Raw genomic sequence first — 27445 nt, forward strand, 5'->3', positions numbered from 1 at the left:
CACCGGCTGGGGGCCGCTGCAGGGAAGGAGGGAGGCAGCACCCAGCCCACAGAGCCCTTCTCCTGCTGGGGCGGACTTCTTCTAGAGAGGGAGAAGTCTTCCATCCGCTGTGTGAGCAAAGACAGGAGGGTGGTGAGGAACCGCCAAGTCTCTGGGGACCGCAGCTGGAAGTGAGTGCGGCTCCTCTCCCTCTGTCTGAGATGGAGGGTGGCCCCCAGGAGTGGGGAGGGAGGGACCCAGGCAACAGGGCCAGATGGATATAAGACCCAGCATTGTCAGTGACCAGCTCTGTGACCTTAACTTGACCTAACAGATTCTCAGTGTCCTTACTTGGGAAAGCTATGAAATAACCCTGTGCACAGCTGTGGGAAGGGCCAGAGTTGCCTACAGATTGCTTAGCTCAGCTCAGCTCATAGTAGGTCCTCAACAAACAGTCTTTGTCGTGGTGAGTTGCCTTGGCCTGTATTGAGGGTTGAGGCGTGGTGGCTGTAGCTGGCACCCCCTGCAGTAATATGCTCCAGGATTCAAAAATTCCTTAGGAAGAAAAGAGACTCCCGCCCTCCTTGCCTCAATGTGCCCCGAGGCTGTGCCCCAGCGGGCCAAGGCCCATCTGATGCAAATCCGAATCCGCATTCGCATTTCACCGAGGAGTCTTTTGGCCGGAGGGAGTGGAAGGACCTGCTCGGCTGGAACGTTTTTTTTTTTTTTTTTCTCCCTCCCAGGCGACGTCCGATGGGTGTGTCGGGCAGGAGGTGATATTTGACGGGCCCGCGGAGCCGGCGAGCTGCTGCGGAGCCAAGGGCACCAGGCACTGGGTGAGAGATGGCCTCCCCGGACCCGCCGCCCGCCACCAGCTACTCCCCGCCCGACGTGCCCCTGGGGGTTTCGCTGTTCCTCACCATCCCCTACGCCTTCTTCTTGCCGGAGCTGGTGAGTGTTGCCTCGTGGGCCACCTGCAGAAGGGGAGGGCCTGGGAGAAGCTGGCCGGTGGCTAGAGAGCACTCCCTGGAGAAAGGGAACCCGGGCCAGAGTTGATGTGGTCTCCGATCTCCCCCACGACTCAGACTCAGCCCGAACGTCCCTAATCCCTCCCTCTGCTCCTCTGGCTTCTGCAGTATGGGTGGGTTTCCTCCTTCCAAAACAAACCCACCACAGGTGACAAGCAGGCCACTTGGTGATTGGAGGGGCTGGGGTGGGGGGAAGAGCAGGGGGAGGATGCTGCTTAAATATCCTGGGTCCTCAGGAAGGTGTTGGAAATGGATTTTTATATGGTTTCTTTTCTCCAATTCCTTGCTTGTTTCGGCTTTTCTAAAGTTCAAAATGGGGGAACTGTTTCCTTCTGAGAGAAGGTCTTCCCGTATTTTCTTAATTGTCTTGTCAGCTGACTTTGAACTTTGACTTGTAGACTCTGCTCAGGAGGTAGCTTTTGACAACATCTGCCATAAAACAGTTGTGTGAGACGCCCTGGTCGCACACTAGAACGTGTCACTGCGTAACTTACTCTCTGAGGTGCCCTACAGCTGAATGGTGGCCCTGATCCCTGCGGGGGGGGCAGGGGGGGTGGTCGCGTGTTCCAGTCTGCAGAACTCTGCATACACAGTGTCAGTCAAACCCCAGTCCTCTCTGAGCCGGCTGTCACCGTCCCCTTTCTACTTGTGGGGACACTAAAGTCTAGTGAATAATTCAGGGCAAAGGAGTTTGTTTCGTTTTTTTCAAACACCTTGTGAAACATCTAGCTTATGGGTGATATTTTCTCACCAGCTCTAAATTTGGCAGTGCTGGCCCCAGGCCAGGGAGGGAAAGGTAGAAAGTGGTTCCGGCTTTCAGTCGGACCCGACCAGCCCTCTCGTGTCATCTGCCCGAAAGCTGGGCCTGATCGAGTGACCCCGTGGCAAACTCATTAAAGCGCGCCCATTGATGGCACCAAGAAAGGGAAGGCAGGCAGGGCAGGCCCAGCATTTGGGTGGCTCCAGCTGAGGCCCCACCCAAGAGGCAGGTTTCTGCCAGGCCTGAACCCCGGGGGACATACGTATGGGCATCCTGCCAGACTGATGACATCTTAGTGCTCCTGAAAGTTCTCTGTGCCCGGACCCAGAACAACCACATGAACTGCCAGGATCCTGGTTAGTCCACCACTGCTTACTGAGCGCATGATTTATGTCAGTCTTGCAAGCCCCTGGTACAGGGCCTGCCTTCCCAGGTTCCCTGTCTGCAGGAGGGAGACTCACGAGCACTTCTCCACAGTCAGACTATGCTTGAGGCCGTGACTGTCCTGGGCTGGGACACCAGCATGAGAGACCATCTGACCTTGTCAGACCAGGGAAGGGTCCAGGCATACCACTCAGGAGGCGGTTTTGGTGTTGGATCTCAAAAGACAGGCTGGATTTCCAGGCTGGCGGCCAAGAAAAGGAAAAAGGCTTGGAGTCCAGGAGAGACCAGCAAGGCAGGAGGCTGGAGGGACAGGGCTTACAGAACTAGGGAGAAACCCAGGGGGAAGTGATAGTGAGAGGGGCCTCTCATGGACCCAACCCCATGATGCTGGGCCCCTTATGCTGGTCTCTGGGGCCTTAAGTATCTTAGGGGGTGAGATATCGTCATTGGCTTGATTTGTTTTCATTTATTTTTCTGTTGAAGGAACTTCAGACTTACCGCAAAGCTGCGTGAACAGCACAGAGGGTTCCCATATACTCTTTACTCAGCTTCCCTTAAGGTCCACATCTTAGCTAATTTAACCATCAAAATCAGGAAATTAGCACGATACTTCCGTTGCTCCACTGTTCTAATAAACCTCATTCAAATTGTGCTGATTTCCCCACCCATGTCATTTCTCTGGTCCAGGATCCAGTCCAGAATCCCGCATTGCATTTGCTTATCTGATCTCCTTTGTCTCCTTCTGTCTTTGTCTTGACATTTTTGAAGAGTACTGATCAGTTACTTTGTGAATGTCCTTTTTCATTCGGCCTTGTCTGATGTTTCTGCATGACAACTTTAGTTTTAATTCACAAGTGATCCTTATTCATCGTGGGAATACTTAGAAAATGCAGAAATAAATGTAATCCATATTTATGTGTATAAATATATATATACACGCATAAATATGGATTATATTTATATATAATTATATATATTATTATATTATATATATATTCACGCATAAATATGGATTTAATGGGGTTATTCTGTACATGCTATTCTGCACCTGCCTCTTCCTTAAATGAACATTCCAAGCATGAACTACAGAATCAAGTGTGCTTGCCTCATATTGGGCCAGGGATGGGGAGGTAAATGGGAGAGGACGGAGAAGGTCAAGTTGGTCAGTTGGTTCTGATCCCATTGAGCAGCACACGTGCTGGGCTGGAGAGGAGGGCGAGATCAGCCCAGCAGAAACGCCTCTGTCCCTGGTCACCTGGGCATGCTGCCCACTGCCACACACTGGGGCTGACACCAGAGCACCAGGCCTTGGAGTCCCAGCAGATTCTCAGTCTGGGGGCTTGAGGCATCATAGACACACATGTGTTTTTCTAAGGACATGAGTCCAGAGGGTGCATTCTAAAACCAGGAGCTCAGGCCAGCAAAAAGGGGCAGAGCAAGTGAAATCCATACCCAGATGCAGATGTAGTCCGTGGTGGGGGTGGCCCAGAGTGGAGGTGGTGGGGGTTTCCTAAACACCCACTGTGACATCTGGAGAGCAGGGTCTGTGCCCAGGGCCTTTCCATGGGAATGAGGGGCCCAAAATACAAGGAGAACAGAACTAAGGAGGAGCTCCAATGAGGCCCTGAGCTCTTCCCCTCGGCTCCCCTGAGGCCCCCCTGCCACCCCGGCTGCCAGCAGCAAGCAGTCGGGCTCTTTTGCAGTCATGACAACGACAAACTTGGGTGGCATGGATTCCAAGAGAATTTTCCATGTTCCCTACCAGCTCTGCACCCAGAGACTGCTCTTACAGGTCTTTGCCTAAGTTGCTTTATCTTACACTCTTTAACATTAAAATGCACATTTGAAAAACATGTATTTTGCAGTAGTTAGAGATTCATAGGCAGTTACAGATATAGGTCAGAGAGGTCTCCCCCAGCTCCCTACGCCACCCCCCCCCCCCGCCGGTGATTACATCTTTTATAACACTGGTCCCATCAAAACCAGGTAAATGACGTTGGTAAAATATGACCACACTTCTGTGCCGTCTTCTCACGCATGTAGATTCATGTCAGCACCGCAGTCAAGATACAAAACTGTTCCATCACCACAGAGATCTTCCTCCTGCTTGCTTTTTATAGTCCCCCCAACCCACCCTGTCCTCCCTCACCGCCCCCCCAGAACCCCCAGAAACCACTAAACCCATCGCTATAATTTTGTCATTTCAAGTAAGTTATATAAATAAATGGAGCCATAGAGCATGTGGCCTTTACAGATTGGCCTCTTCCATGCCTCAGAACCCTCCTGAGGGGCACCCAAGCTGTGGGGGTGTGCCAACAGTTCCTTCCTGTGATTGCTCCTAGTATTCCAGGGCAGGGACATGCCGTGGTTTCTTTAACCATGGGCCCATTGAGAAACATTTTAGTCACTTACTTACAGTGTTTAGCTATTCTAAATAAAGCTGTGTGAACGTTCGCATGCAGGCTTTAGTGTGGATGTTGTTTTCACCTCCCTGGGAGAACGCCTGAGTGTGACTGTTGGGTCGTATCATGAGTGTATGCCTACTTCCTGTTAAGAAACTGACAAACTGTTTTTCCAGAGTGCCTGTACCATTTTACGTCCCCACCAGCGACGGAGGAGACTTTTTTTTTTTTTTTTTTTTAGATTTTAACTTTAAAATTCATGTTTTGTTCGGTTTGCTGTTGAATTCAGATTTCCCATGTGAAAACGATGTTAATTTCAAAATGTGATCTTCGAGGGCGAATCAGTGCATTTTAAGGTGAGAGCAGACGTGGTGTATTCCATCCGGCTTTCGTTCAGAGAGTGTGTGAGCCGGCTGGTGCCCAAGCGGGGCAGGCTGGCGACCGGGTGACTCACAGCACCACACGCCCCAGCTCCTGATGACCCAGGCCCAGCTCTTCAGCGTGCACATAGTTGGGGGCGGGCGGGGGGTGGGGGGGGGGGGGTGGGCGCTGATTACCTGATTACCTGCCTGGCGTGAGTTGACTCATCTTTTTTACAAGATGACAGGGGGATGCCAAGAGCTGACCCAGGCGACTGTGACCCAGGGAGTGTTCTATGAAACAGAGTCCAAGGAAGTCTTTTGATTTTAAACCTTTCACTAGTTAACTTAATTGATTCGATGTTTAATTAAAAAAGAAACAGCTAAGAAGATTTCTGGAGTCAGCCAGTTAAAAGATGAAACAATTCGGACACACTGGTGTTTGATGTGTTCAGCTTCTTAATTCGCTTGCACTGTGGCCAGAGGGAAACACTGTGATGCCCCTAGAAGCTCATTCCAGAATCTTCCAGCTGAGAAAGGTCACCGTTATGTCTTGCTTAAACCCAATCCCCAGCTTTACCGTAATTTCAGCCTGCCTCTCCTTTTACTCTGTTTATATGTAAAAGCCTGTCCGAAAACCTGCTGGCCCTCAAGCGGTTTCTGGTCACCTGTGCCTACTGAAGTTACTGCGGAGGCTGAGAGAAGGAGTCAGGGCTCACATCAGGCCTGGCTCAGGGCAGGTGCCCTCCCCTCTGTCGTGACATCCCCTTAAAGCTGGGTTTTCAAAGGGAGAAATCCTTTCCCTTGTTTTTCTGTGCTTCCCTTTCAATTCCCCATACTGTGGGGAGTGTTTACTCAAAAGTAAGCTCAGTTTGCCCATTTTATTTCGTCCTTGTTGCTTCTGCCCCTCCCTTCACCCCCGCCTCACCCCCATTTGGCCTCCACCTACCCGCTCCTCTGCAGGATGAGGGAACTAACCACCTCCATGCCCAGGGTGCCACTGATTCCCACCATAATGCCCCAGGAGGCCCCCTGCAAGGGACTACATGGAACAGGGAAGGAGGATTACAGAGTGGGACTGGGAAAGAGCCAGGCCCTGGGAGGGAAGGACAGGAGGGGCAATGTGGGAAGTGGTCGATGTCAACCTCCCCGAGTTGTTTAGACCCGCTTTAGCCTCCCTGCACCAATCCCACCCTTACCCTGGAGGCCCCCAGTGTGTTCAGATTCAGTAAAATAGAGTCATTCAGAGCAAGGTGGAGAGCCTGGCTGTGCTACTTAATTGCTGTGAGACCCTGGGCAGATTACTTAACCACTCTGAGCCTCAACAATGGAGAAAGTAACAGCAAAGATCTCGTAAGACAGCCCTGGGGTCTCAGTAAGGACATTCCCAGAAGACAATACCACGTTGCAACCGCTCCAGAAATGTGAGCCCACGTGTTTTATTATTGTTTGTCATCTGGACCTCTTCATAGAAAGTATGGGTCTCTTGTGAGAAACTTCCAGCTGTGAACCAACAGCTATTTACTGAGATGCTACCACTGCTAAGAAGGTATTAACAAAGGGTATTTCCCAAGATAGGAAAGAGAGAAAAGCCAGGATGCACAGCCCCCCCATTGCCAAAGGCTCCAGGAACTAGGTAGCCTTTAGGATACGCTGACTCAAGGCAGGGGCTTGGCATTCTTGAACGGTTTGGACTGAGGGATTAGATGTTCGCTTGTTCGGGCAAGGACTTCCTGTGACCAGGCAGTTAACAAATACAGGCCATCAGGCTGTAAGAAAAGAGGGGACTGCCATACCTCAATGCCACGTAGTCACTCAACAAGTATTTATTGAGCGCCTACTCTGTGCCAAGCATGGGGATATAAAGATGACGAAGGCAGACATGACCCCTGCCTTCTGGAGTTTGGTGCCTAATGGGGCAAAGGGAGATTAGCCAAGGAGATCCATAAATGGAGCTCGGCCGTCAGGGTGCAGGAAGAAGCAGAAACCACAGTAGGTACTGCACACAGAGGGGATTCGACACAGGGACTTGTTTATGGCGTTGTTGAAAAGCTGAAAGAGTAGACAGGAGATGCTGAGGCAGCCAGAAATAAGCACCCGGAGTGGCCGGAATCCGGAGAGGGTGGCCAGTGCTCGGACATCCAGAGGAAAACCTGCCCGGCTGGTTCTCAGGCCTCTGAGGAGGGGCACGGGGACCTTGGGGTCGGAGCCAATGGCTGCTGCTGCTGCTGCCAGAGTGACAGTGACAGGACCCAGACCAGCCAACAGGAAGCCCCCACCACCCTCCTCCCATCCCAGGCCCCCTCCAGGCCCCCACCAATGCCAGAACCTAGCAAAACTCCAACTTCTAAGGGGGCTGGGAATTGTGGCCTGCAGAGTTCCAGCCCACGTCACAGAGCAGACCACACAAGGGCGGGCTTGAACTGAGAGACCCTTGGAACTAACCAGTATGGTCCACGTCTGCACACGCCCTCCTGCCCAAGTCTGGACTTCCCCCGACCGCCTGGCCATCCCTGAACTGGTGGCCAGTCTCAGTTCAGACAAGACAGGCTCCAAGCTGCCGCTGGAAGGTCAGCCCGCCAGGACGATTTCCCTTAACTAGTAGGTGTTCTGAAGGAAATAACTGGGTCCTCTTGCAGAGAGTAGCAGGGCACATTCTGACCTGCTGGAACGCAGGGAACCCCAGATAAGAAGTCTTGTCAATGAAAAGTGCCCCACCTGCTGCCAGCACCCTTCCAGGAGCTCTTTGCCTAGAGAACTTTCCCCTGGGGCACAGCTGATCTGTGGGAGGCAGAAGAGGTTTCTGGAATGTTGTCCAGATTGGCAAGTGGCAGGAAGCGGGCCCAAGTGGGGGGTGGGGGGTGGGGGGCCCACACCAGGCTTCCCTGGCCTTTACCCCCTCATCTCTGCCAGACCCTCCTTTGCCTCATCCCATACCTGCCAACCAGCCCTGCCTCTCAGATGTCACCACATGGTCAGATCTTCCCCATCTCGGCCAGAATAGATGTCTGCTTGGGGCCGACGCAGGGCTTGCAACAGAGCCAGCCCATAACTCAGGTTCCACAGCCTTTGAGACACAGACCCCACCCTCCCACCTCAAGCTATACCTAGAAGGTCCAAGGTGGGTCTGAGAGGAGGGCCAGATATCACAGGGGCCCCCAGAGTCTTCTGACCTGTATCAAAAAAGCCCAACTCAGCTCCTCCCCTTGAAGGGAATCTCTGAGCTTTGCCTTTTCTGCTTTCCAAGCTGGTCACAGCCCATCCCACCCCCCATGCCGATCTGGACCTTCTCTCTGCCCAGGTGATGCTGGATGGATGTGGGAGGGGGGTGGTACGTCTATTTGAACATCGTCCTCTCTGACACACATTTTTATATAGTCCTTCCTATGTGCCCGGGGGTGGGGAGGGGGGTGGGAGGGGTGTAAAAGCAGCAGGGGTAGGAAAGCATCCCAGGGAAGCCCCTCTGCTCTCTAAGGGAGGATGCTCCCGACCTGGAGAATTTCTAGGGCCTGTGAAGTAATGGAGCAGGAAATGGGTGGGGACGAAACAAATGGGTGTTTGTCCCCATTCTGTCCCGGCTCTGGCAGAAATGCCAGTCTGTGGTTGGGCCAGAGTGGCAAACCCAGAAGGTGTCAGCTGGGGCCACTTGCATGGTAATCAGGCCCAGGGAGATGAGACTGAGCAGCTAGGGAGTGGAGGGTCCAGCAACCCGCCTCCTGTTTCCTCCTCAACTCGGCAGCATGTACAGCCTGCTTTGTGCCAGTCTCCGTGCCCTACACTGGGGACACAAAAACCACAGGGCCGAGTCCTGTATCCAGGAGCTCGGGTCCTGGGGAGGAGGCAGTGGAGAGAGAAAATAACCGTGAGGGGGTCACTCCTCATGATGCACTCGGGCTTGGCAGTCAAGAGTGGCTTCCTGGAGGAGGTGACCCTGGTCTGGTCCCTGCCCTCAAAGGTCTGCTCATAGACAGGTGGGGGAGGGGGAGCTGAGCAGGAGTCAACCAGGACTAGAGTGAATAGTGATATCACTACGGGTCCTCAGTGCCTGACAAAGAACAGGATCACGGCCATCTTGGACACAAAACATCTGTGGGCTCAGGTGGAGAATCTCCCCTGAGCCCGACTCCTGGGCTCATCTGGTGACTTTCTGGTAACATGCAAAGGGATGTGAGCTTGACAACCATAGTGGGAGCCAAAGGGAAAGAGACCGAGGTTGGAGGAAGCCTGTCCACCAGGCCACCTTGGGGAGCGGGATGCATTTATCTGCTTTTACATCTTTTCTGTACTTTCTAACTTTTCTAAGGTTAAAAAAAGTTTTAAAAAGGGAGGGTAAAAAACACTTTTGCCCTAAAAGTGCTTAGTGTTTTCGTTTTGTTTTTTTTTTTTAAGAGACAAGAAGGAAAAGCTCTTTAGACTTTGGATGGGTAAGAATGGTTTTATTACCCTACTTTATGAAAATCTGTACTGCTCGGTCAATAAAAAGCTGGGTCAGTGGGGGGTGCAGTGGCCCTGGGGGAGGAAGCCAGGAGGGAGGGGAGGAAGGCGGAGGAGGCCCCCCGCTGACTCACCAGCCCCTCCCCCTGCGGCGGCATCCTGCCCCTCCCAGGCACACACCCCAAGGTAGGCACAGACTTTCCCCAGCCAGCGGCCAGCCCCTCCTTTGCCTTATGGGTACCAAGGCCTCCTTATATGATTTGTTCTGCCAGGAGCGGTGGTAGCTGGAGCTCTGGCCGGCACTATTGTTCCTGGAGTGGACCGGATAAGACATGGGCCCTCACCGGAGGCCAAGGGGCCTGGGCCACAATTTCCTGCTAACCTTAAAGCCACAGAGAAAACTCGCCCTCTGTGAATCAGGATGTAGTGACTCAGTGTTTGGAAGTGTCCTAGGTTAAATTATGGAGCGTAGAACTTCCATACAAAGCTAGCTGTGTGCGGGTCCTGGATTCCAGTCCAGGCCTGGCGCGCTCCCATGAGTAACTTTGGAAAAGTCGCTTGGCCTCCCAGAACCGGTTTCCTCCCCACCGCCGTACGAAGGAGGTAATGATTCTTGCTCAGAAACTTCACAGGCTGGCAGCCACTGACTCAGGCACGGGAGCTGCCCCATGGGCTGTAGGCAGCACCCACGTGGGCACGGGGGTCTCCGAGCTGGGTGAGGACCACCCAGGAGCGCCCGGCTCCCCGAGGCAGCCCAGAGGAGGCCAGCGTCACCCAGCTGTGTCTGCCCTGGCTCGTCCACACTGAGTTCTAGTCACTGCAGATGTGGGACACTCCAGGACCCCTCCCACCTGTCCCACCCAGGGCTCCTGTCAAGTTTCGTTCCCGCTCCCTTCCTCTCCCAGGCTCACGCGGCCCATATGGGCCCCAGTGTGGCCCTCAGGTCCCCGATGGGCTCCTGCTATGGCAGCCGTGCTGTGGACCCAATGTCAAGAGTGTCTGCCCCAGACAGTGCTGTGGAGGAAAAGACTGTGGAAGGGGGTGCACACCAGAACAGGAAGAGGCCCTTGGCTAGAGGAAGAAAGGCATTCCAGAGCAAAGGTTTCCCCCACACCGACTGGGCCCACAGAAGAGAGATGCTTTCGTGGCAACCCGGTACACGTGTGTGCAGGTGTGCATGTGTGGTGTGTGTGTGTGTGCAATGAAACAGATTCAGGACACTGTTTCCCTTTCCCATGGGTAACGTACTCCTACTTGCTAGTCCAGCCTACTTAGTTTTTTAATGTTGTTGGTGACGAACTAACAAACTAATTTCACCATGAATCTCAGCCCACGTTTGGAAGCCCCAGGGCTGGGGGCACTGACGGAGACTCAGCGAGACTGACGCAGAGCGGGGGGAGTTAGGCAGGCTGGGCTTGCAGGGCCATGGCCCGAGTTTGGTCTGCGGGTCACGGGGAGCCAGCAGGGTGTTCTAAGAGGGGGGTAGGGTTCCAGGCATCCCAGCTGGTCCTCGGCAGTGCCGTGCCAAGGGCTGTCGCCAGCTCAGACTGGCTTGAGCAGACGGGAACGGACCATGTCACGTTCTGGGAAGTCTCGGCCAGCTGTACATCTGGGCTGATTCTTTCGCAGCATAGCTGCATCGCCAGGGCCCAAGCCGTTTCCCACCACCTCTGTCCTCTTCGTTTCATAGCTCCAGGCCTGATACCAGACACAGCAATGACCAGAGTAAGAACGGAGACAGTCTCATCTTGGTCTCCTTAGGCAGGAAGAACCCTTTCCCGGGAGTCCCCTGATGTCTTCCCCCTGGAAGGGCCAGACTCGGTCACACAAATGTCCCAGCCTGGGCCTGCGATGAGCCTAGTGAATGGTGGAAAGTCACCCCTCCCTGCCCACACCTCCTACCAGTAAGCCCAGTTGGGAAATTCAAGGATACAAGTTAAACGAAGGCAACCATCTCTGTAACGCTATTTCCTGTGTCATTGTCTGTAACGGGAAAAGCCGGAGACATCCAATGTGCAGGCACAGGGGCCTCATTGAGTAAGTGACATTTTTCAGCCTGATGGAGTGTAATTGTGGCATTGGAAAGTGCAGTCAGTTGTCATTACTGGATTCTCTCTTTGCAAACGTATGTAGTCGCGACAATTTATTCGCAGTCGCTAAACAATACTCACAGCACTCTCGTGGTTATTGGCGGGCCCGTGCAGAGCAGCAAAACGTTTGGGTTGTCTGAGGTGCATGTTCCCAGCTGAGGCCGAGCAAGACGCTACCCTGTGCCTTCTTGTCTCAGCTCTCATCCTGTAAACAAGAGTCCTTTCCAAAGTCTGTCTGGGGGCACATCTTTCACATTTTTGTGCTTCTCGTTGGTGATTTTGCTGTTTAAAATAGCCCCTCGGTTCGTGCTGAAGTGCTGTTTAGGGCTTCAGCACGAGAACCCCGTGAGTTGCCTTTCATAGACAATACGTGCTCGACAGGCTTGTAGTGCTGTTGGCCAAGAGTTCAGTGTTAATGACTCAAGAGCATATATTAAATAAGGTGTCTTTACACACACACCTAACATAAAGCTATGCGTTGAAGCACCTCAAATAAAGGTACGTGTTGATCAGTTGATGAAAATACTGTGACCAGAGATTTTGCAGAAACCTAATGCCTACTTCCCCTGGGAGCAAATGACTCCATGTTCACAGATTCAGTGCTCAGGCCAACTGAATAGAACGACCTTGCGTACCAAGAATCAATTTTAGTATCAAGCCACGTAGCAAAATCCAAAAATATATAAAGGAGAATACAAAATGCATGTCCATCACGATTTCCAGCTTTATAGAAAATACGTACGCGCGAGCACTAGGGCTGGAAGGGGACCTAATATACCAAAAAATTCCTTTGCTGTTAATATCATTTTTTACAATCAATTTAAAAAAATCTTAGGGTTGAAAAATAGTAACAGCTCTCCTTCCTGCCACGTGGTTTGGGTTTGAGTCATTACAATCGCCCTGGAGTGAAGGCATTTTGAGTTGATATCACCCCCCCACCCCCACCCCTACCCCCACCCAGGGACGGACACGTGCTCCAGCACAAACACAGTGGGTCTGTCTAAAGGAGCATTTTGCACCAGAATTACGGGGTCCAAAGCACAGCCCCAGGATGAGTTTCGTCTTATTTTTTCCCTTTTAAAGAACGTGCCTCAGATAGTTGCACACACTGGCACCTTTCGTGACAGCCAAAAAGAGGAAGCGGTCCAAGCGTCCCATCACTGGAGGAATGGATGCGCAAACTATGTATGTGCTGTGTTCGTGTCATGGCCTATTATTCGGTCTTTAAAAAGGAAAGAAAGTCTGACACAGGCCGCAACAGGGATTAACCGTGAGGCCATTATGCTCCGTGAAATGAGCCAGTAGCCGAAAGACAAATCCTGTATGATTCCACTCACATGATGTCCTTAGAGTAGCCAAATTCATAGAGACAAAAGATTAGGACGGGGAAGGGGGAGGGGAGAGTGAGTGGGCAACAGGTACAGAGTTTTAGTTTTGCAAGATGAAAAGCATTGTCGACGTGGACGGTGGCGATGGTTTCACAACACTGTGAATGCCCTTAGCACCGTAGAATCGTACCACTTAAAAACGGTTAAGATGGTAAATGGTGTCCTGTGTATTTCATAGAACTTTCTTTTTTTTTTTTTTTAATGTTACTTGTTTTTGAGAGAGAGAGAGAGACAAGGCGTGAGCAGGGAAGGGGCAGAGAGAGGGAGACAGAATCCAAAGCAGGCTCCAGGCTCTGCGCTGTCAGCGCGGAGCCCGACGCGGGGCCCGAGCTCACGAACCGTGAGATCATGACCTGAGCCGAAGTCAGGCGCTTAACCAACTGAGCCACCCAGGCGCCCCTATACAATTTTCTAAAAATTTTCTGCAATGGCCAAGAGACCCCGGACTTAAAGCTCATGGGCCAGGGGTTGCTGAATGTGAGGGACCGTGGATTACCTCATTACCTCCAGGGAGTCTGGGTTCCCACAGTGGGCAATGCTAGAGCTTGTCCTTCACGGAGTCTGTTCCCTTCCCCCCACCACCCCCCCGCCCGGGGCCATCAGTGGGACCAGGAGCCCCCAGCTCGCTTGGCACCGTTACCTCCTGGGCCTCACTGTCTTCATGTGGGCCGTGTCCTCCCGGCCTGAAGTTTCTGAGGCTTTGTGGTGGAGCCTGCGTTCCCCCAAGTCCCAGGGAAGGGAAAGAGAGGCAGTGCTTCATGAAAATTAAGTGGTAAGCAAAGGAACGCGGTGCTGGTGGTGAGACCCACAACGCTGAGCTACTGCCCAGCTATGCAGAAAAACCTGCCAGCAGGGTATCGCCCCAGTGCTCCTCCCTGGCTCTCACCCCCTGACCTGCCCCGCCCGAGCCCACACCTCCCGCCTCATCCCAGAGCCCCGGCCGGCCCGTGCAATCTGAGACCGTGCATCCTTTCGACTCCTCCTTTGCCTTTCACATGGGGTCATCTCCAGGGCGGTGTCTGTCTTCAGAACCTCTCCATGCATGAAGTTCACCTGCTCTGCCCATCAGGGGCCTCAGGTCCCACCTGCTCTATTTGGGTGGACGGATTCATCCTCCCCAAAGAACAGGTGATTCTCCTGTCTCTCCCATTCAAAAGTCTTGACCTTTGAAGCCAGCCTCCATCATCTGGCACAGGGTTTTCTTTCTTGCTTTGTAAATATACATTTTTTTTTTAATTAGTTTAAACATTCAACACCCTGTCAAGTAGTTCTCCTGGGAGCCTGGGGCCCTGGTTGGTTTACTGGGTCTCGTTCCAGAAACATTCTGTGCATCTGCAAACAAATGCACATACACACACACATCCATTTTCTTCTTTTTCTACAAAAATCACAGCACACTGGGCGCGCTGGTCTGTGCCTTTTACGGTACTTAGAACTTGTTCCCTTTGGCATACAAAGATTTTTTCATTCTTTTTGAAAGCTGCTGAGTGCTCCACTGTGCAAACATAATTGCTTTGATTGGTCCTCTCTGGATGCACATTTAAGATGTATCTTATCTTTTCCATAACCAGCAAGGCCCCAATAAACAACTTTGTACTTTCACCATTTTGTTCCTGTGCATTATTTATAGGACAGACTCGAAAAAGTGAAATGATTGGATCAAACAATATGTGTATTTAATGTTTCGGTTGATACTGTCAAAATAATACAGCAGTTGATGGCACTGTTACTTAGCCTGGAGATGACAACGGATTTCAACCTGGGAGCCGCGGGTGGGCTTTGAGGGTCTGCGAGTCCCCAGATTTGTAGACAAAAGTCGTGCGTGTACATAGGTAACATTTTTCTAGATGACCGAAACTTCCATCGACTCCTCAGAAGGATGTGTGTCCCCTAAATGTTCTCTCACTCACCCAGCTGGTGGTTCTCCCGGCTCCCCCAGAAGTGAACTTCCCCTCCCTCAGCAAGACTGGCCCTGAACATTCCCTCCTCTGGCTCCTTGTCGGGGAACATTCCCTCCGGTCTTCTGTGCCATTCCAAATGGTTATGGCTAACATGGCCAACAGTGGTTACCGCACGCTCACCGTGTGCTGGGGAGACTTAGCTAGTTCTCACGAGAATCCGATGAGAAAGGCGATCCCCACCTCCTCTGTTTGATGGACAAGTGCATGAAAGTACAGATGAGTCAAATAACCTGCCGAGCAGGCAGAGCTTGAATTGGAACCCAGGAGGAAGGATGCTGCGTCCATAAACAGGGTGGGTCAGCCGGGGAAACAAAGAGAGAGGCTCCCAGGGTTCTCAGGTCCTAACTGCACCGCCTGGGGAACTTTTCACAATGGGCTCAGTCAGAATCTCTGGGGCAGGACCTAGACCCTGGGGATTTCTCAGAGTCCCCAGATGGACTTTCAAAGACCCCAGGAGTAACAGGACTCAGAGGGGAAGCCCCAGGCATCCACGTACTTTAGAATCTCCTTACCTCTACACCATACTTTTTGTTCCTTCTTTTCCTTTTTTAAGCAGCAATCACAATAATAAACATCGGGGGGGTGGGTGGGTATAACGATGGGCACAGCTGCCTTCCGAAATAATAAGCATCCTCCCCCCCAAAATGACCCCAAAAGGGGGCTTTTCTGAAAGTATTTTTTCAACTCACGGACTTCAATTTAGTTGCTGTATTTCAACCCACAGCCATTATCCTTATCTGAAGCTCAGATTGTCCTATCAAGTTGTCAACAAGACCCTTCTGAATCCTCCTGACCTGACCCCAGGTGCCTTTGAAAGTTTTCTCACCCTGTGGTGTGATGAGATGCTCGGAGCCCAATTTCTCCGCCTCCGCAGGCCTGGAATCTCAGCTTTTCTCCCAGGCGCCAATCCGGGTGAGGCTACTCGGTTTCTGTATTCTAGTTCTTTCACCAGCTCTCTGCACGCGAAGGAGCTATTCTCCATGCTCGAAGGAGGAATAAGCAACCAAACTTGTTGTTAAACTCCATCCTACGGTAAAAGCTCTCTTCAGATTTCGGTTCAGCCTTTGCAGAATGCGTAGACGAGTAATCTGTGTCCGTTCGTAAGAAACAGACTCTGAACAAAGTCGTGCTTGAAAGCCACTCGATCACAATATCTTACTATGATAAAACATTCTTCCACTTTGAGGGCCAGCCCCAGACATCTAAAAATATCTCCTGCTCTTGGGAAAATGCAAACTGAAGGTTCAAATAAGAGAGCAGTTTAGGCTGCCAAGAAAATTTGGAAAGCTAAATATAGATTAAAAAAATAATAAATAAAGACAAATACTCGAAACCGGCTTACCTATAAAGAATCCAATCTAGACTGCTTGAGGCAGAAACGAGGTAAGAAAGACCGGGTTTAAATTCGCCCGGAGTTTGTCCTTGGCCCTGGTCCTTTCTTCTGTCCAGAAGGTAGAGGGTGGGGAAATAAAAAATAACATTCCCCTTCATAACATTGATTATGCAACACTAAAGCCATTTCAAGAAGATTCTCAGGCAATTTGAGTAGATACCCAAGCCCTCAGAGGCCCCTGCCCTCAGGCGTAAACTCTGGTTGCCAGAAGAGATCCAGAGCTGTCCTACCCCATGTCCTGTGTGACCTCAGGTCTCAGTCCCCTCCAGTACGGCACCACCTCACACACTGTGGGGAGAACTTAGTGTGACGTGTAAATAATGTGCATCTGGCAGCGTCCGCCCAGGGCAGCCTCTGATGGCGGGGGGGGGGGGGGGGGGGGGCCTCTGCAGGCACTGATAGGCTCAGGCACTCTGGCACACCCCCCAGGTCTAGCAGAGGCGAACTGGCAATAAGCAGTGTCAGGTATGAAGTGGCAGTTCTTTGGTCTCAGAAAGTCCAAGGAGTTCGAACTGCTGTGTAGACTAACCAAAAGGCTGTCTAAGCAAATGCATCTTATCAACTGTAAAGCACCTGATGAACACGGAGTGTCATCATCGATTCATTCTGAAGGATGATCTTTGACCCCATGCCCACCCACCTTGTATTAGGGCCTGCGCTGGGCACCAGGAATACAGCGGTGAATGGCACACAGCATGCTCTGCCTTCCGAGGTCTAAAATGAGTCTAAAATTTGACGAGCTCCGGTGCGGTCACTAAGTCCCAAACACCATTGCCACTAGCAGCTAGCACATCGTTTGGGTGTTGACAGGGTGCCAGCGTTTTTATGCACTTCCCAAGTCTCGGTGGGGAGGATGCTTAGCAGGTGCCCCAAAGCACCAGCAGACCCCTGTCACTGAGATCAACATGCAGGAGCCCAGTTCAAGGGGCACAGCGGCTTTTGTCCTTCAACACCCCCTCTTCAGGACACGCTAGCCATCTTACTCACAGGTGGTCCCAGGCTCAACCTAAGACTTGCAAGATTCACATGGACACTGACTATTGAGACCTGGGGAAATGTGCTCCCAGAGCTGGTCTTTACGTGAAGGTGAAGCTTCTGAATGTGTTGTCCAGCCCAGTGAGAGCCTTGTTTGTGGTCACCTTCCTAATCTGTTTTGGCGTCTCAATTCCTGTTCCTTTTCTCTCCTTAAGGGCTCATAAATTCTCTATAAATCCCAAAGTGCTTTTCCTCTCCAGAATAACAGCAGTGGAAGCCTCATCAGGGACAGTGGACATGTCCATGTCTATGTTTTGCTTACTTGTAAGGTGAGAACTGCTCGTCCCAGGAAGCCAGGGGTATGTTATGAAAATGAGAACTGAAAGTTGCATATCTTTCAGTTCACCTAGACAGAAATAACTGGACTTGTTTAATCCAGAAGTTCTCTAATAGCATCATTCAGAAGTGAGCTACTCCCACAGTCATTCACAACCAGAATTCACCAAACAGAGGAGGGAAAAAATGAACAGGAATGAAAGTTAACAAAAGCCACAAACTGCAGAATCAGGCACCAAGACTGAGGAAATGGAATTATCAGGTTTCGAATATGAAATTAATGCCAAGCAAAAGTAGTACAAAGATACCCACGCTTCAACACAAACTGCAGAACTTCAAAGACAGAAGACTCCCAAAGCCGCCAGATACCAAAGACAGATTCTTCCAGGAGAACAGCAGTGCAATGGACAGCTGCCCTCTCAGCAGCAACAATGGAGCTGGAATATAATGGAAAATATAGAAAGATGTAGAACCATTGAGAAAATACCTTAGAAGTGTGGAGAGGAAATAATTGTCAGGGTGAAAAATAAGAATATTTTCTGACAAATCAAACTGACTACTACCAACTGACCTTTCCCAAAGAAACTAGTAATGATTGTACTGCAGGAAGAAAGTGGTCCCAGAAAGCCTATCTTCATGACCCAAGGTAGGGAAGGATTTGTTAAACTTGACCAACGAAGCACAGTCTATAAAGGAAAAGGTGAGCATATTCAATTACATTAAAATTAAGAACTCTGTTCATCAAAGGCATCATAAAAATGTGTGAAACACGTGCTCGAGGAATATATTTGCAATAATTCGCACAGCCAACAAGATCCACACTATTAGAAAGAATTACTATGAATCAGTAAGAAAAACAAACCCATAAGAAGTTTGGAACCAATAAAAAAACAATTAAAAATTTTACAGAAGTTGAAATGTATGCACGTAAGCTCAATCTTATTTGTAATCATAAAAATTAAAACCTAATGAGATACACAGAAGATTCCAAGGAATCTACCAAACAACTTCTTCGAGTAAGTGAATTTAGCAACTTGCAGGATACAATGTTAACACACAAAATAAACAGTCATGTTTGTATTACTAGCATTGAACAACTGGGAAATGAAATTTTTATTTTTTTTTAGTTTATTTATTTATTTTGAGAGAGACAGAAAGAGAGTGAATGCAAGCAAAGAAAGAGACAGAGAGAAAGAGACAGAGAGAGAGTCCCAAGCATGCTCCAGCTGTCAGTGCAGAGCCCAACACAGAGCTTGATCCCACAAACCACAAGATCATGATGTGAGCTGAAATCAAGAGTCAGGCACCTAACTTACTGTGCCACCCAGGTGCCCCAGGAAATGAAATTTTTAAAAAAGCAATACTATTTACAATAGCTCCCCCCAAATAAAATACTGAGGCATAAATATAAGGAAGTGTGTACCGTATCTGTATGCTAAAAACTACAAACTATTGATAAAAGAAGACAAAGAAACGTCAATAATTGGAGAGGCATACCATGTTCATGGATTGGAAAACTCATCATAGTAAAGATGTCAATTCTCCTCCAAATCGATCCATAAATTTAACACAAAGCCCCAGAAGATACTGTAGATTTTGACAATCTGCTTCTAAAGTTTGTGTGGAAGGCAACAGAACTAGGGAAAGGGATGAGTTATCTCCTGAGATGAGCAGAAATGTGAGCTACCTGCACTGATAACTCTTTTTGATTACTGTAACTTTACACAAAGTTTTAAATCTGGTGGTGTGCTTCCTCCATACCTCAAATCTGGGAGCCATCCTTGGCTCTGTCTCTTCATCACTCCAAATCTCCAGTGGTCTCATAGTCCAACACATTTTTTGTAATTATTTTATTGCTTTATAAAAGAAAAAATTTCCCACCGTGCAGTGTGAGAGGTAGAACATTATCACTTGTTACACTCATTCCCAAACCCATCACTCTCTCCCTCAGAAGGGTCATTCTCAGAAGGTGCAGAGATGAGTGGGTTCTGAGGGAATTAGGACGTGGCAATGAGTTCAGATTTTGTAACTGTTGGATTTGAGGATCTTGAGGGGGCAAAGACAGGCCTGGGGTGGGGCAAATGAGATGCTCAGGGTGCAAAATTTAATAAGGCGCTCATTCTCAGGATCCTGCAAGTACAAAGCTGACCCCTGCTATGGAACATCTGAGTAGAGACATCCAGTGGCAAGTGGATGTGTGGGCCTGAAGACCTGGAATTGCCAACCTATGCCATGCTTAGAAGCATAGATTTAACAGGAGTGAGGAGAGGGAGAACCAAGGAGGCTCACAAGGATATCCTAAGGAGAACCCAGGAAGGAGAGGAGCACAGAAACTCTGAGACAAACCAATAGCAAAACTACTTGGTGCTCATGTTGACCCTTTCCCTCAGGCCTCTAACTGAACATGCTGTTTAGTGGACATTTATTTCTTTCCCTGGACTCACTAACATGAGTATAAACCCAGGCTAGAAGCAAACAAAGGCAGAGTCCATAGAAAAGATTTGGTTTCTCCACCAAGAGGATAATAAAAGGTTGGACAGAGCTGAGAGACAATTAAACTGGAATAGTATTGCCCAACTGCTATCTGACCACAGGGTGTCAGATACTATAACCCAGGGGCCCAAACTAAATGCACACAGGGCCAGGCAGGCATGGTGAGTGAGTAAAGGGAACCAGGAGAAGGAGAGCACTATTCCACAGAGAAAGTGAGCAACATAAAACGTGCGACACAAGGGCGTGGAGTTGGGGGTGAAGGGGATGCGGTCCACTGAGGACTCTGGGTCCTTTTTAAAGAAACAGTCACAACTCATTTCAGCCCACTCTGGCTTGGGAATGTGTTCAACTGTGGCTAGAACTATAGACTTCTCAAGAGATGTCTAAAATCGAATTTTTTCCTGTGAAATATCCTGTTTTAAATGTTGGCAACTTATTCAGAAATGTATATAACGGCTGTATATGTCAACACTGTTTGGGCCAAGAAGACACATCCACAAACCAAACTGCCCAAGTCCCTCCACTGGTGACCTCTGTGTTAACCACTTGAGTTTTCTAACAAAGTCTACTCTTGCTCGGGGCCAGCCTTCCTTCCCCATTTCCCTCTTGCTTCCCCCCTAACTTCATCTGCAGAGCTCGTAACCGGAGACAGAGGAGAAGAGGGATGCCCTGCAAAGGGAACTATGCCCGACACAAGCAAATGAAGGTTCTTGTTTTATTTTTTTTTCTTACAGGTATTTGGGTGCTGGGTCTGGATGCTGGTAGCTGCCACCCAGGTAGCAAACGCCTTGCTACAAGGATGGGTGATATATGTCTCACTCACCTCTTTTCTCATCTCCCTGATGTTCCTGTTGTCTTACTTGTTTGGATTTTACAAAAGATATGAGTCCTGGCGAGTCCTGGTAAGAACCAGAGAGGGTGACCCAAGCCCTTGGATTCCTCCTGATGTCTGTCCTGGGTATTGTGAGGACAAAGGGCCTTCTGGGTGGGGAAGGAGAAAGGCTGAGAAGGTAAATGACTTCGTTGCTCCATGGAGAAGGTGAGGACTGCTAAAAAGGGAGATCCCCCCCACTTCAAAAACGGTGTACATAAGTAAGGCATGAAGAATGACTAATTACAATCATTTCAGATGGCATTTGAAAAGCAGAGACCAGGGACCAGAGGCCTTTTCAGGGCTGGGTCACTATGGATCCAAGACTTTTTCATCTTCATAGGTTTACTATTTTTTTTAATGTTTATTTATTTTTGAGAGAGAGGTAGAGCGCATACGAGAGCAGGGAAAGGGCAGGGAAGGGGCAGAGAGGGGAGACAGAGGATCCAAAATGGGCTCCACACAAACAGCAGAGAGCCCGATGTGGGGCTTGAACTCATGAACCGTGAGATCATGACCTGAGCTGAAATCAAGAGTTGGACGCTTAACTGACGGAGCCACCCGGTGCCCTTTCCTGTGTTTACTATTAAGCCAGAATGAAAGCATTTCTCTGCCACAGCAAATTTTTCATTGTATTCCCCTCCATCATCTTCCTTGTTAGGAATATACATATTCTATATAAAGCGCATCCTGCCGCGTTTCCCTTTAAATTTTATTTATGGTTAAATCATGGGAGCAGCATTAAAGGAAATGATAGTAGGAAAAAAATCACCCAATCCCATGGTGCTCTCACAATCACTGGGTGCATTCTCCTATATTCCTTGCAAATTGTATGTAAAATGTATATATAATCACATTGAACCAATAATTTTGGATGTCAGTTTTTTCATTAATATTATGTCATTACATTGTTTTCATGTCACATCATCTTGATAACCATTTAACATTTTTTTTTGTTTTGGGGCTCCTGGGTGGCTCAGTCGGCTGAATGTCCAAGTTCGGCTCAGGTCATGATCTCACAGTTCATGAGTTCAGGCCCCACATCAGGCTCTGTGCTGACAGCTCAGAGCCTGGAGCCTGCTTCGGATTCTGTGTCTCCTTCTCTCTCTGCCCCTCTCTCACTCGTGCTCTGTCTCTTTCTGTCTCTCAAAAACAAATACACATTTAAAATAAAATAAAATAAAATAAAATAAAATAAAATAAAATAAAAATTTTCTGTATTGAACAATTTAGGACATATACGAAAGTAGGGACCATTATATTATGGACCCTCAAGTAACCATAACCCAGATTCCTACACTACTAAGTGTTAAACACGCTTGCAGCACCTAGCCTTTTTTTTTCTCCTGAAGAATTTTAAAGCAAATCCAAAACATGTCATTCCATTCTATACATTTCAGTCTGCCTCCAAAGAAACATGCAAACTTCCTTACGTTACGACACTTACATAAAGTTATTAACAATAATTCCTCGGTATCATCTAAGACCCAGACCGTATGCAGATTCACCCGATTACACCTGAAATGTCTTTTTACAGTTGGCCGGTTTGATCAGGATCCTCACAGGGGCCGTGCGTTGCACTTGGTAGTGAGGGTTCTTGGGTACCTTTAACCTCCAATGGCTCTCCCTGCCAGGGACGCTGTTGAAGAAAGCGGGTCAGCTATCCTACAGAAGGTCCAACCTTTTGGGTTTGTCTGTTTGTTTCTTCCTGGTGAGATGTGACTTGGTCCTCCAAGTCCCTGCAGTGAAGATGGGTTCACACCTTTCTGGAAACAACATTCCGTTAAGTGGGTTCCAGTCGTATCACATGTGGCAACCGGTGGCCCCTCTTCCACTGTGACAGGCTTACCCATCAGCTTTTCCCCTGATACTTTTTTTTCGTCTCCTAATAAGTTTTCCTGAGTTGAATATCTCATTAGGGGTTGCAAAATGCCAATTCACCTGTGACAACATTCCTTCCAGAACTGATAACCATTTAAAAAAATTTTTTTTTCTTTTTCTTTTTTTTTTTTAACGTTTTTTCATTCTTACTTTTGAGACAGAGAGAGACAGAGCATGAATGGGGGAGGGTCAGAGAGAGAGGGAGACACAGAATCTGAAACAGGCTCCAGGCTCTGAGCTGTCAGCACAGAGCCCGAGGCGGGGCTCGAACTCACGGACCGTGAGATCATGACCCAAGCCGAAGTCGGACGCTTAACTGACTGAGCCACCCAGGTGCCCCCGTTGCCGTTTATTAATCCGCTATTGTTCACCAGAAACCCTGCGAAAGAAAAAAGCAGGAGTCGGAGGAGCAGGCTTGTCTCTTTTGCTCCCTCCGCCCGGCTGTGTGGTCAAAGAGGGAAGTGTGCACCTGCGTAAGTGCCCACATGACGGTGGCCGTGGCCTCTCCTCTTCCTTTCCAGGACAGCCTGTACCACGGCACCACTGGCATCCTGTACATGAGTGCCGCTGTCTTACAAGCACATGCCACCATCGTTTCTGAGACCACGGACCTGAGGAACTACTACATAAACACCGCAGCCTCGGTGAGTGCCGCGCAGAACACGGAGCCACTGGTGGGGAGCACATCGAAGGGGGCTTAATTCTATGTGCTGTGGAATGGGGGGCCCTGGGCCTCAGACTGAAGGGGGCTTGGAGGAAAGGAGATGTGTGTGTGCATGTGTCTGTGTGCGTCTGTGTCTCTGTGTGTGCTGTGTGTGTGTGTCTGCACGAGCTCAGGGGGTACCAAGCCCAAGTTCAGCTGTCATCTCACGTCTTCTGCTTCCCCACCCAGCCTTGCCCTCAGAATTCTTTTCTCTAAAACCCAAGCTGGAGCACATTTCTCTCTTCCATGGGAAGAATTTCCACCGCTTGCGGAAAGGAACCCCAATTCCTCGGCGTGGCTGAACCGTCCCAATGTCCTTTTATTTCAAGGACAAGTCCACAGGGCTAACACGTTGGCTGATAGAACCCAGGGCCAGGTGGCCAGGCCAGTCGTGGGAAGAGCAGGACCCCCAAGACCTTAAGTCCACTAGGATCAGAGACTCAGCCAGCGCTGCTTGCCTTTCTCCCTTTGTGGAATGGCGCCCTCACATGGCCACTTGCTCACAGCCAGCAGCTTCCTCCTCTGGCGGCCTAACTTTCCTCAATCCTGCCTCCAACACTTCTCGGAAAGGACCTAACACCCAGACTGGGTGAGAGCCCAACACCGACCGGTTGCTGTGACCAGAAAGATCCAGGCCTGGGTCAGTCTGGGGGCTCCTGCAAGGATCCGGTGGCTGGAGGAAGGGGTGTTGCCATGGAGTGTTATTCCCAATTGTAAGAATGGGGTGCCCGACAAGCACTAGGTGTTTCCAACCTGTCCGCCTCCTTTCCCTCCTCCTCAAACAATCTTAAGTCCCTTAAACTCCCAACTAACGCCAACGCCCACACACCACCCTTCCACGGTCTGGCCCGGCACCCTCTGACCTCTCTCCACTGCTCGCTCTCGGTCAGCTGCTCCAGCAACCTGGCCTCCTCGCTGCTCCCTGAACACACAGAGCCTGGCTCTCGCCTCCACCCCGACAGGGACGCCCTTGCTCCAAATCCCTCACCTCCTTCTGCTCCTTTCTCACATATCACCTTTTCGGGAAGGCCTTGCCTTTCCCCCTCCCCAGCGGGCCCTGTATTTTCTCTGCTTTATTTTCTCCTGGGCACTTATCCCCACCAAACCAGCTACTCTACTGGTTTAGCTTGCCTCTTTTCTTTCTTTCTTTTTTTTTTTTAATTTTTTAACACTTGTTTATTTTTTGAGAGACCAACAGAGACAGTGTGAGCAGGGAAAGGGCAGAGAGAGAGGGAGTCACAGACCCCAAAGCAGGCTCCAGGCTCTGAGCCGTCAGCACAGAGCTCGACGCGGGGCTTGAACTCGTGAACTGCGAGAGCATGACCCGAGCGGAAGTCAGATGCTCAACCAACTGAGCCACCCAGGCGCCCCAATCTTGCTTATTTTCTGCTTCTGCCACGGAAATGTAAGCGCCATGAGGCTAGGAATTTTTGAATGTTTTGTACGCTGTTATAGCTACTGTCATTTTTGAAGTATAGCAGGTGCCTGAAAGGTATTTGCTAAAGGAATGAGTGAAGGAAGGAACGAGAACAAGGTGTGAGTGGACAGTGGGGCAAAGCGAAGCTAGAATCGCCAGCCAGGCCTGGAAGGCCTATCAAGGGCAATGGCCTCCCTCTTGAGAAGCAAGGACTCACCACACAGTTTCAACCACATGAGGGGAGCAACACGATCACATCTTCCTCTTGGGACAGATCAGAGGGGAAGAGTGAGCAGAAGTGGGCAAGTTGAGGCCACGAAGGATGAGGGCAGCCAAGACAAGGGAGAAGTGGGCGTACCAAGAGATAGGCAGGCAGTACGCGCAGATGAGTTTGGGGATGGCTTTGGACGTGGTGGTGGGAAAAGGGAGGAGTCAGGCTGGTGTCTGGCTTGGGCAGCGGGAGGAGGTGAGAGTCCTGGAGCCCATGAAGCTCGTGAGGCTACAGAGATCTCAGGAGTCCAGTCCGGACCCAGGTGCAGGAGGGGTGGGGGCGGCCATCTGGCCATGCTAACACGGAACCTCTCGTCTTCTGCCAGTTCTTCGCCTTTATGACCACCCTGCTCTACATTCTCCATGCCTTCAGCATCTATTACCACTGAAGAATCGGGGAGCCGTGCCGAAGGGAGAAATGCCCTCTGAACACCTGGATGAGCGGCTCCCAAAAGTAGTTTTCAACATCCACCATCTGGATGGTAAACGGAAGATCAACAAAAACATCGATGGGATGGACAGGCCAGCTTTTCAGGCTGAGTGACCAGATCGCACTCTGGCGCGTCTGTTTGGACATTGTAATTCGTTATGGTGAATATGCAAAGGCTGGGGGAGGGGGTTGTTTGCTTGTGTGTCTGTTTGGCTTGGCTTTTGCCTGGGAAGGTAACTGTCTCATCTGACAAGGAACCTCGCTCTATTGGAAAACTGATATCCGAAGCCCTCGCCGCCATTGAGAATCCCACATCTGCCATCGTCACGCCTGTTTGGGGACTCTGCCCCAGCACTGAGTGAGGTTCCCTAGAGCAGGTTCACGGGGACGTTCAGTCTTGTTTTCTTAAAATCAAAATGGTGCTGTCAGTGCCTTCAGATCTGAAGATCCACAGACCTTGCAAGTTTGCATGGCTCTGCCTTTGATTTCGAGCTGTGGTCCAAACCCGCCCTCCTTGCCCCCCCTGGGGAAGCTGACAGGGACGAGCCACACTGAGCCCCCACTCCACTCCCCCTTCCCTTTCCTCCCCATCTTCATAAAAGCAACGTTGAGGGTAGATTTGTGGGGAGAAATAAGTCACTGACTCTACAGTTATACAGTAAGACCTGGCAGAGGGGAAGGAGTGTGGGTCCTGCTTCTATTTCCCCGTAATCGGGCTGTCAGAAAACTTCCAGGCCACAGGACACCTGTGCCAGAGATCCAGAAACCCACCCCTAAGGACTAGAAGCCACCTTCTCCCTCAGAAAAGACCATCAAGGAAGGAGGCAGAACATTCCACGCAAGGATTCTCCTGTGGGCTTCTGTCCCACCTCGTGGGACATCTCAGGAGGCAGGAAAGGACCCCATGCCAGGGTCTCTGTTCTTCCACATGCACCTGTTCCCCCTGCGTCCCCTTGACTGGTGCCAGCAGGGGCCTCATGCGGCAAAGACATTGGTGATTTGGGGGCATTCTCAAAGAAAAGGCTGGCGTTATGCACACAGACACATAAAATCAAGGTGCTGTTTTCAAAGTGTTTTCCCGAAGAGAGCTGTGCTCGCAGACATATCTTCATCTGCGCAGGGGTCCAAGCCCCATCCTCTGTCTCTGCACTGGGTTTCCTGACCCAGGTGAGTCAGGCGCAGCCCCATAACTGCATGTGTCTGCTATGGTTTTGACATGAAATAAATTATTACGTGAAAGGGACCAGTCTTAGCCAATTCCAGGACTTACGGTTTTGTACCAACTTTTTTCTGCCCCTGGGGGCTGGGGGTGGGGACAGGGAGCCACCAAAGAGAACTCTCTGGCTGCAAAATCCGGCATCATTGACCACTCCCTTTCTCACCACGGTGATATCTTGAAAAGCCACCATTTATCTCTCACTTTGTTGCCTGGGACGATTACTGTTCAATATTTACTGAGTAGCTGTATCCAAATAAAAGCTGTTTGTACAGTAAAAAATACTGATGGTCACTTTCGTGACGTTAGCAGCCGGGACCGGCCGCCATCGCACACATCCATTCCACACCCGGCCTTGCTTCTGGGGCCGCTGAAAGGGAGGCCCAGCTCGTCTCCAGGGCTTGGGGCTCATGTCATTCCAACTTCTGTAAGGACAGCTCAAGAGCAAGTTCCAGAAACTAGACGCACAACTTGGGCAAAGCTGGGGGTGCACTAGCTCGGCCTGGGCGGTGAAGAGGCCTCCATAGGCAGAGTGGACCCCTCGCCCAGCCCTCTGCCTCATGTTCCCACTCTCCCTGATGGAGTGCTGCTTTTCCCCCTTGCCACACTGCCAAGCACCCCATCCATGACAGACACTGGACATGGCCCTGAGCCCCGCTCCCCCACGTTCACCAG

At 50.2% G+C, this 27445-nt stretch overlaps 1 protein-coding gene across 4 annotated transcripts; it reads left to right on the forward strand.

The window, feature by feature from the left end:
• Nucleotides 1-27032, forward strand: MALL (mal, T cell differentiation protein like). 4 transcript variants are annotated; one of them, XM_027033698.2, is made up of 5 exons: nt 1-170; nt 723-930; nt 20717-20884; nt 23256-23378; nt 25451-27032. In XM_027033698.2, exons 2-5 carry the CDS (start codon nt 823-825, stop codon nt 25511-25513), a joined length of 462 nt encoding a protein of 153 aa, XP_026889499.1. In that variant the 5' UTR covers nt 1-170; nt 723-822; the 3' UTR covers nt 25514-27032. The 4 variants fall into 4 exon arrangements, with proteins under 4 accessions (XP_026889499.1, XP_026889500.1, XP_053056939.1 ...); XM_027033697.2 differs by having other exon boundaries at nt 24-170; nt 25498-27032; XM_027033699.2 differs by lacking the exon at nt 20717-20884 and having other exon boundaries at nt 16-170; nt 25498-27032.
• The last annotated feature ends 413 nt before the right edge of the window (nt 27033-27445 follow it).

The sequence above is a fragment of the Acinonyx jubatus genome, chromosome A3, assembly GCF_027475565.1.
Source record: "Acinonyx jubatus isolate Ajub_Pintada_27869175 chromosome A3, VMU_Ajub_asm_v1.0, whole genome shotgun sequence".
Taxonomy (NCBI): Eukaryota; Metazoa; Chordata; class Mammalia; order Carnivora; family Felidae; genus Acinonyx; species Acinonyx jubatus.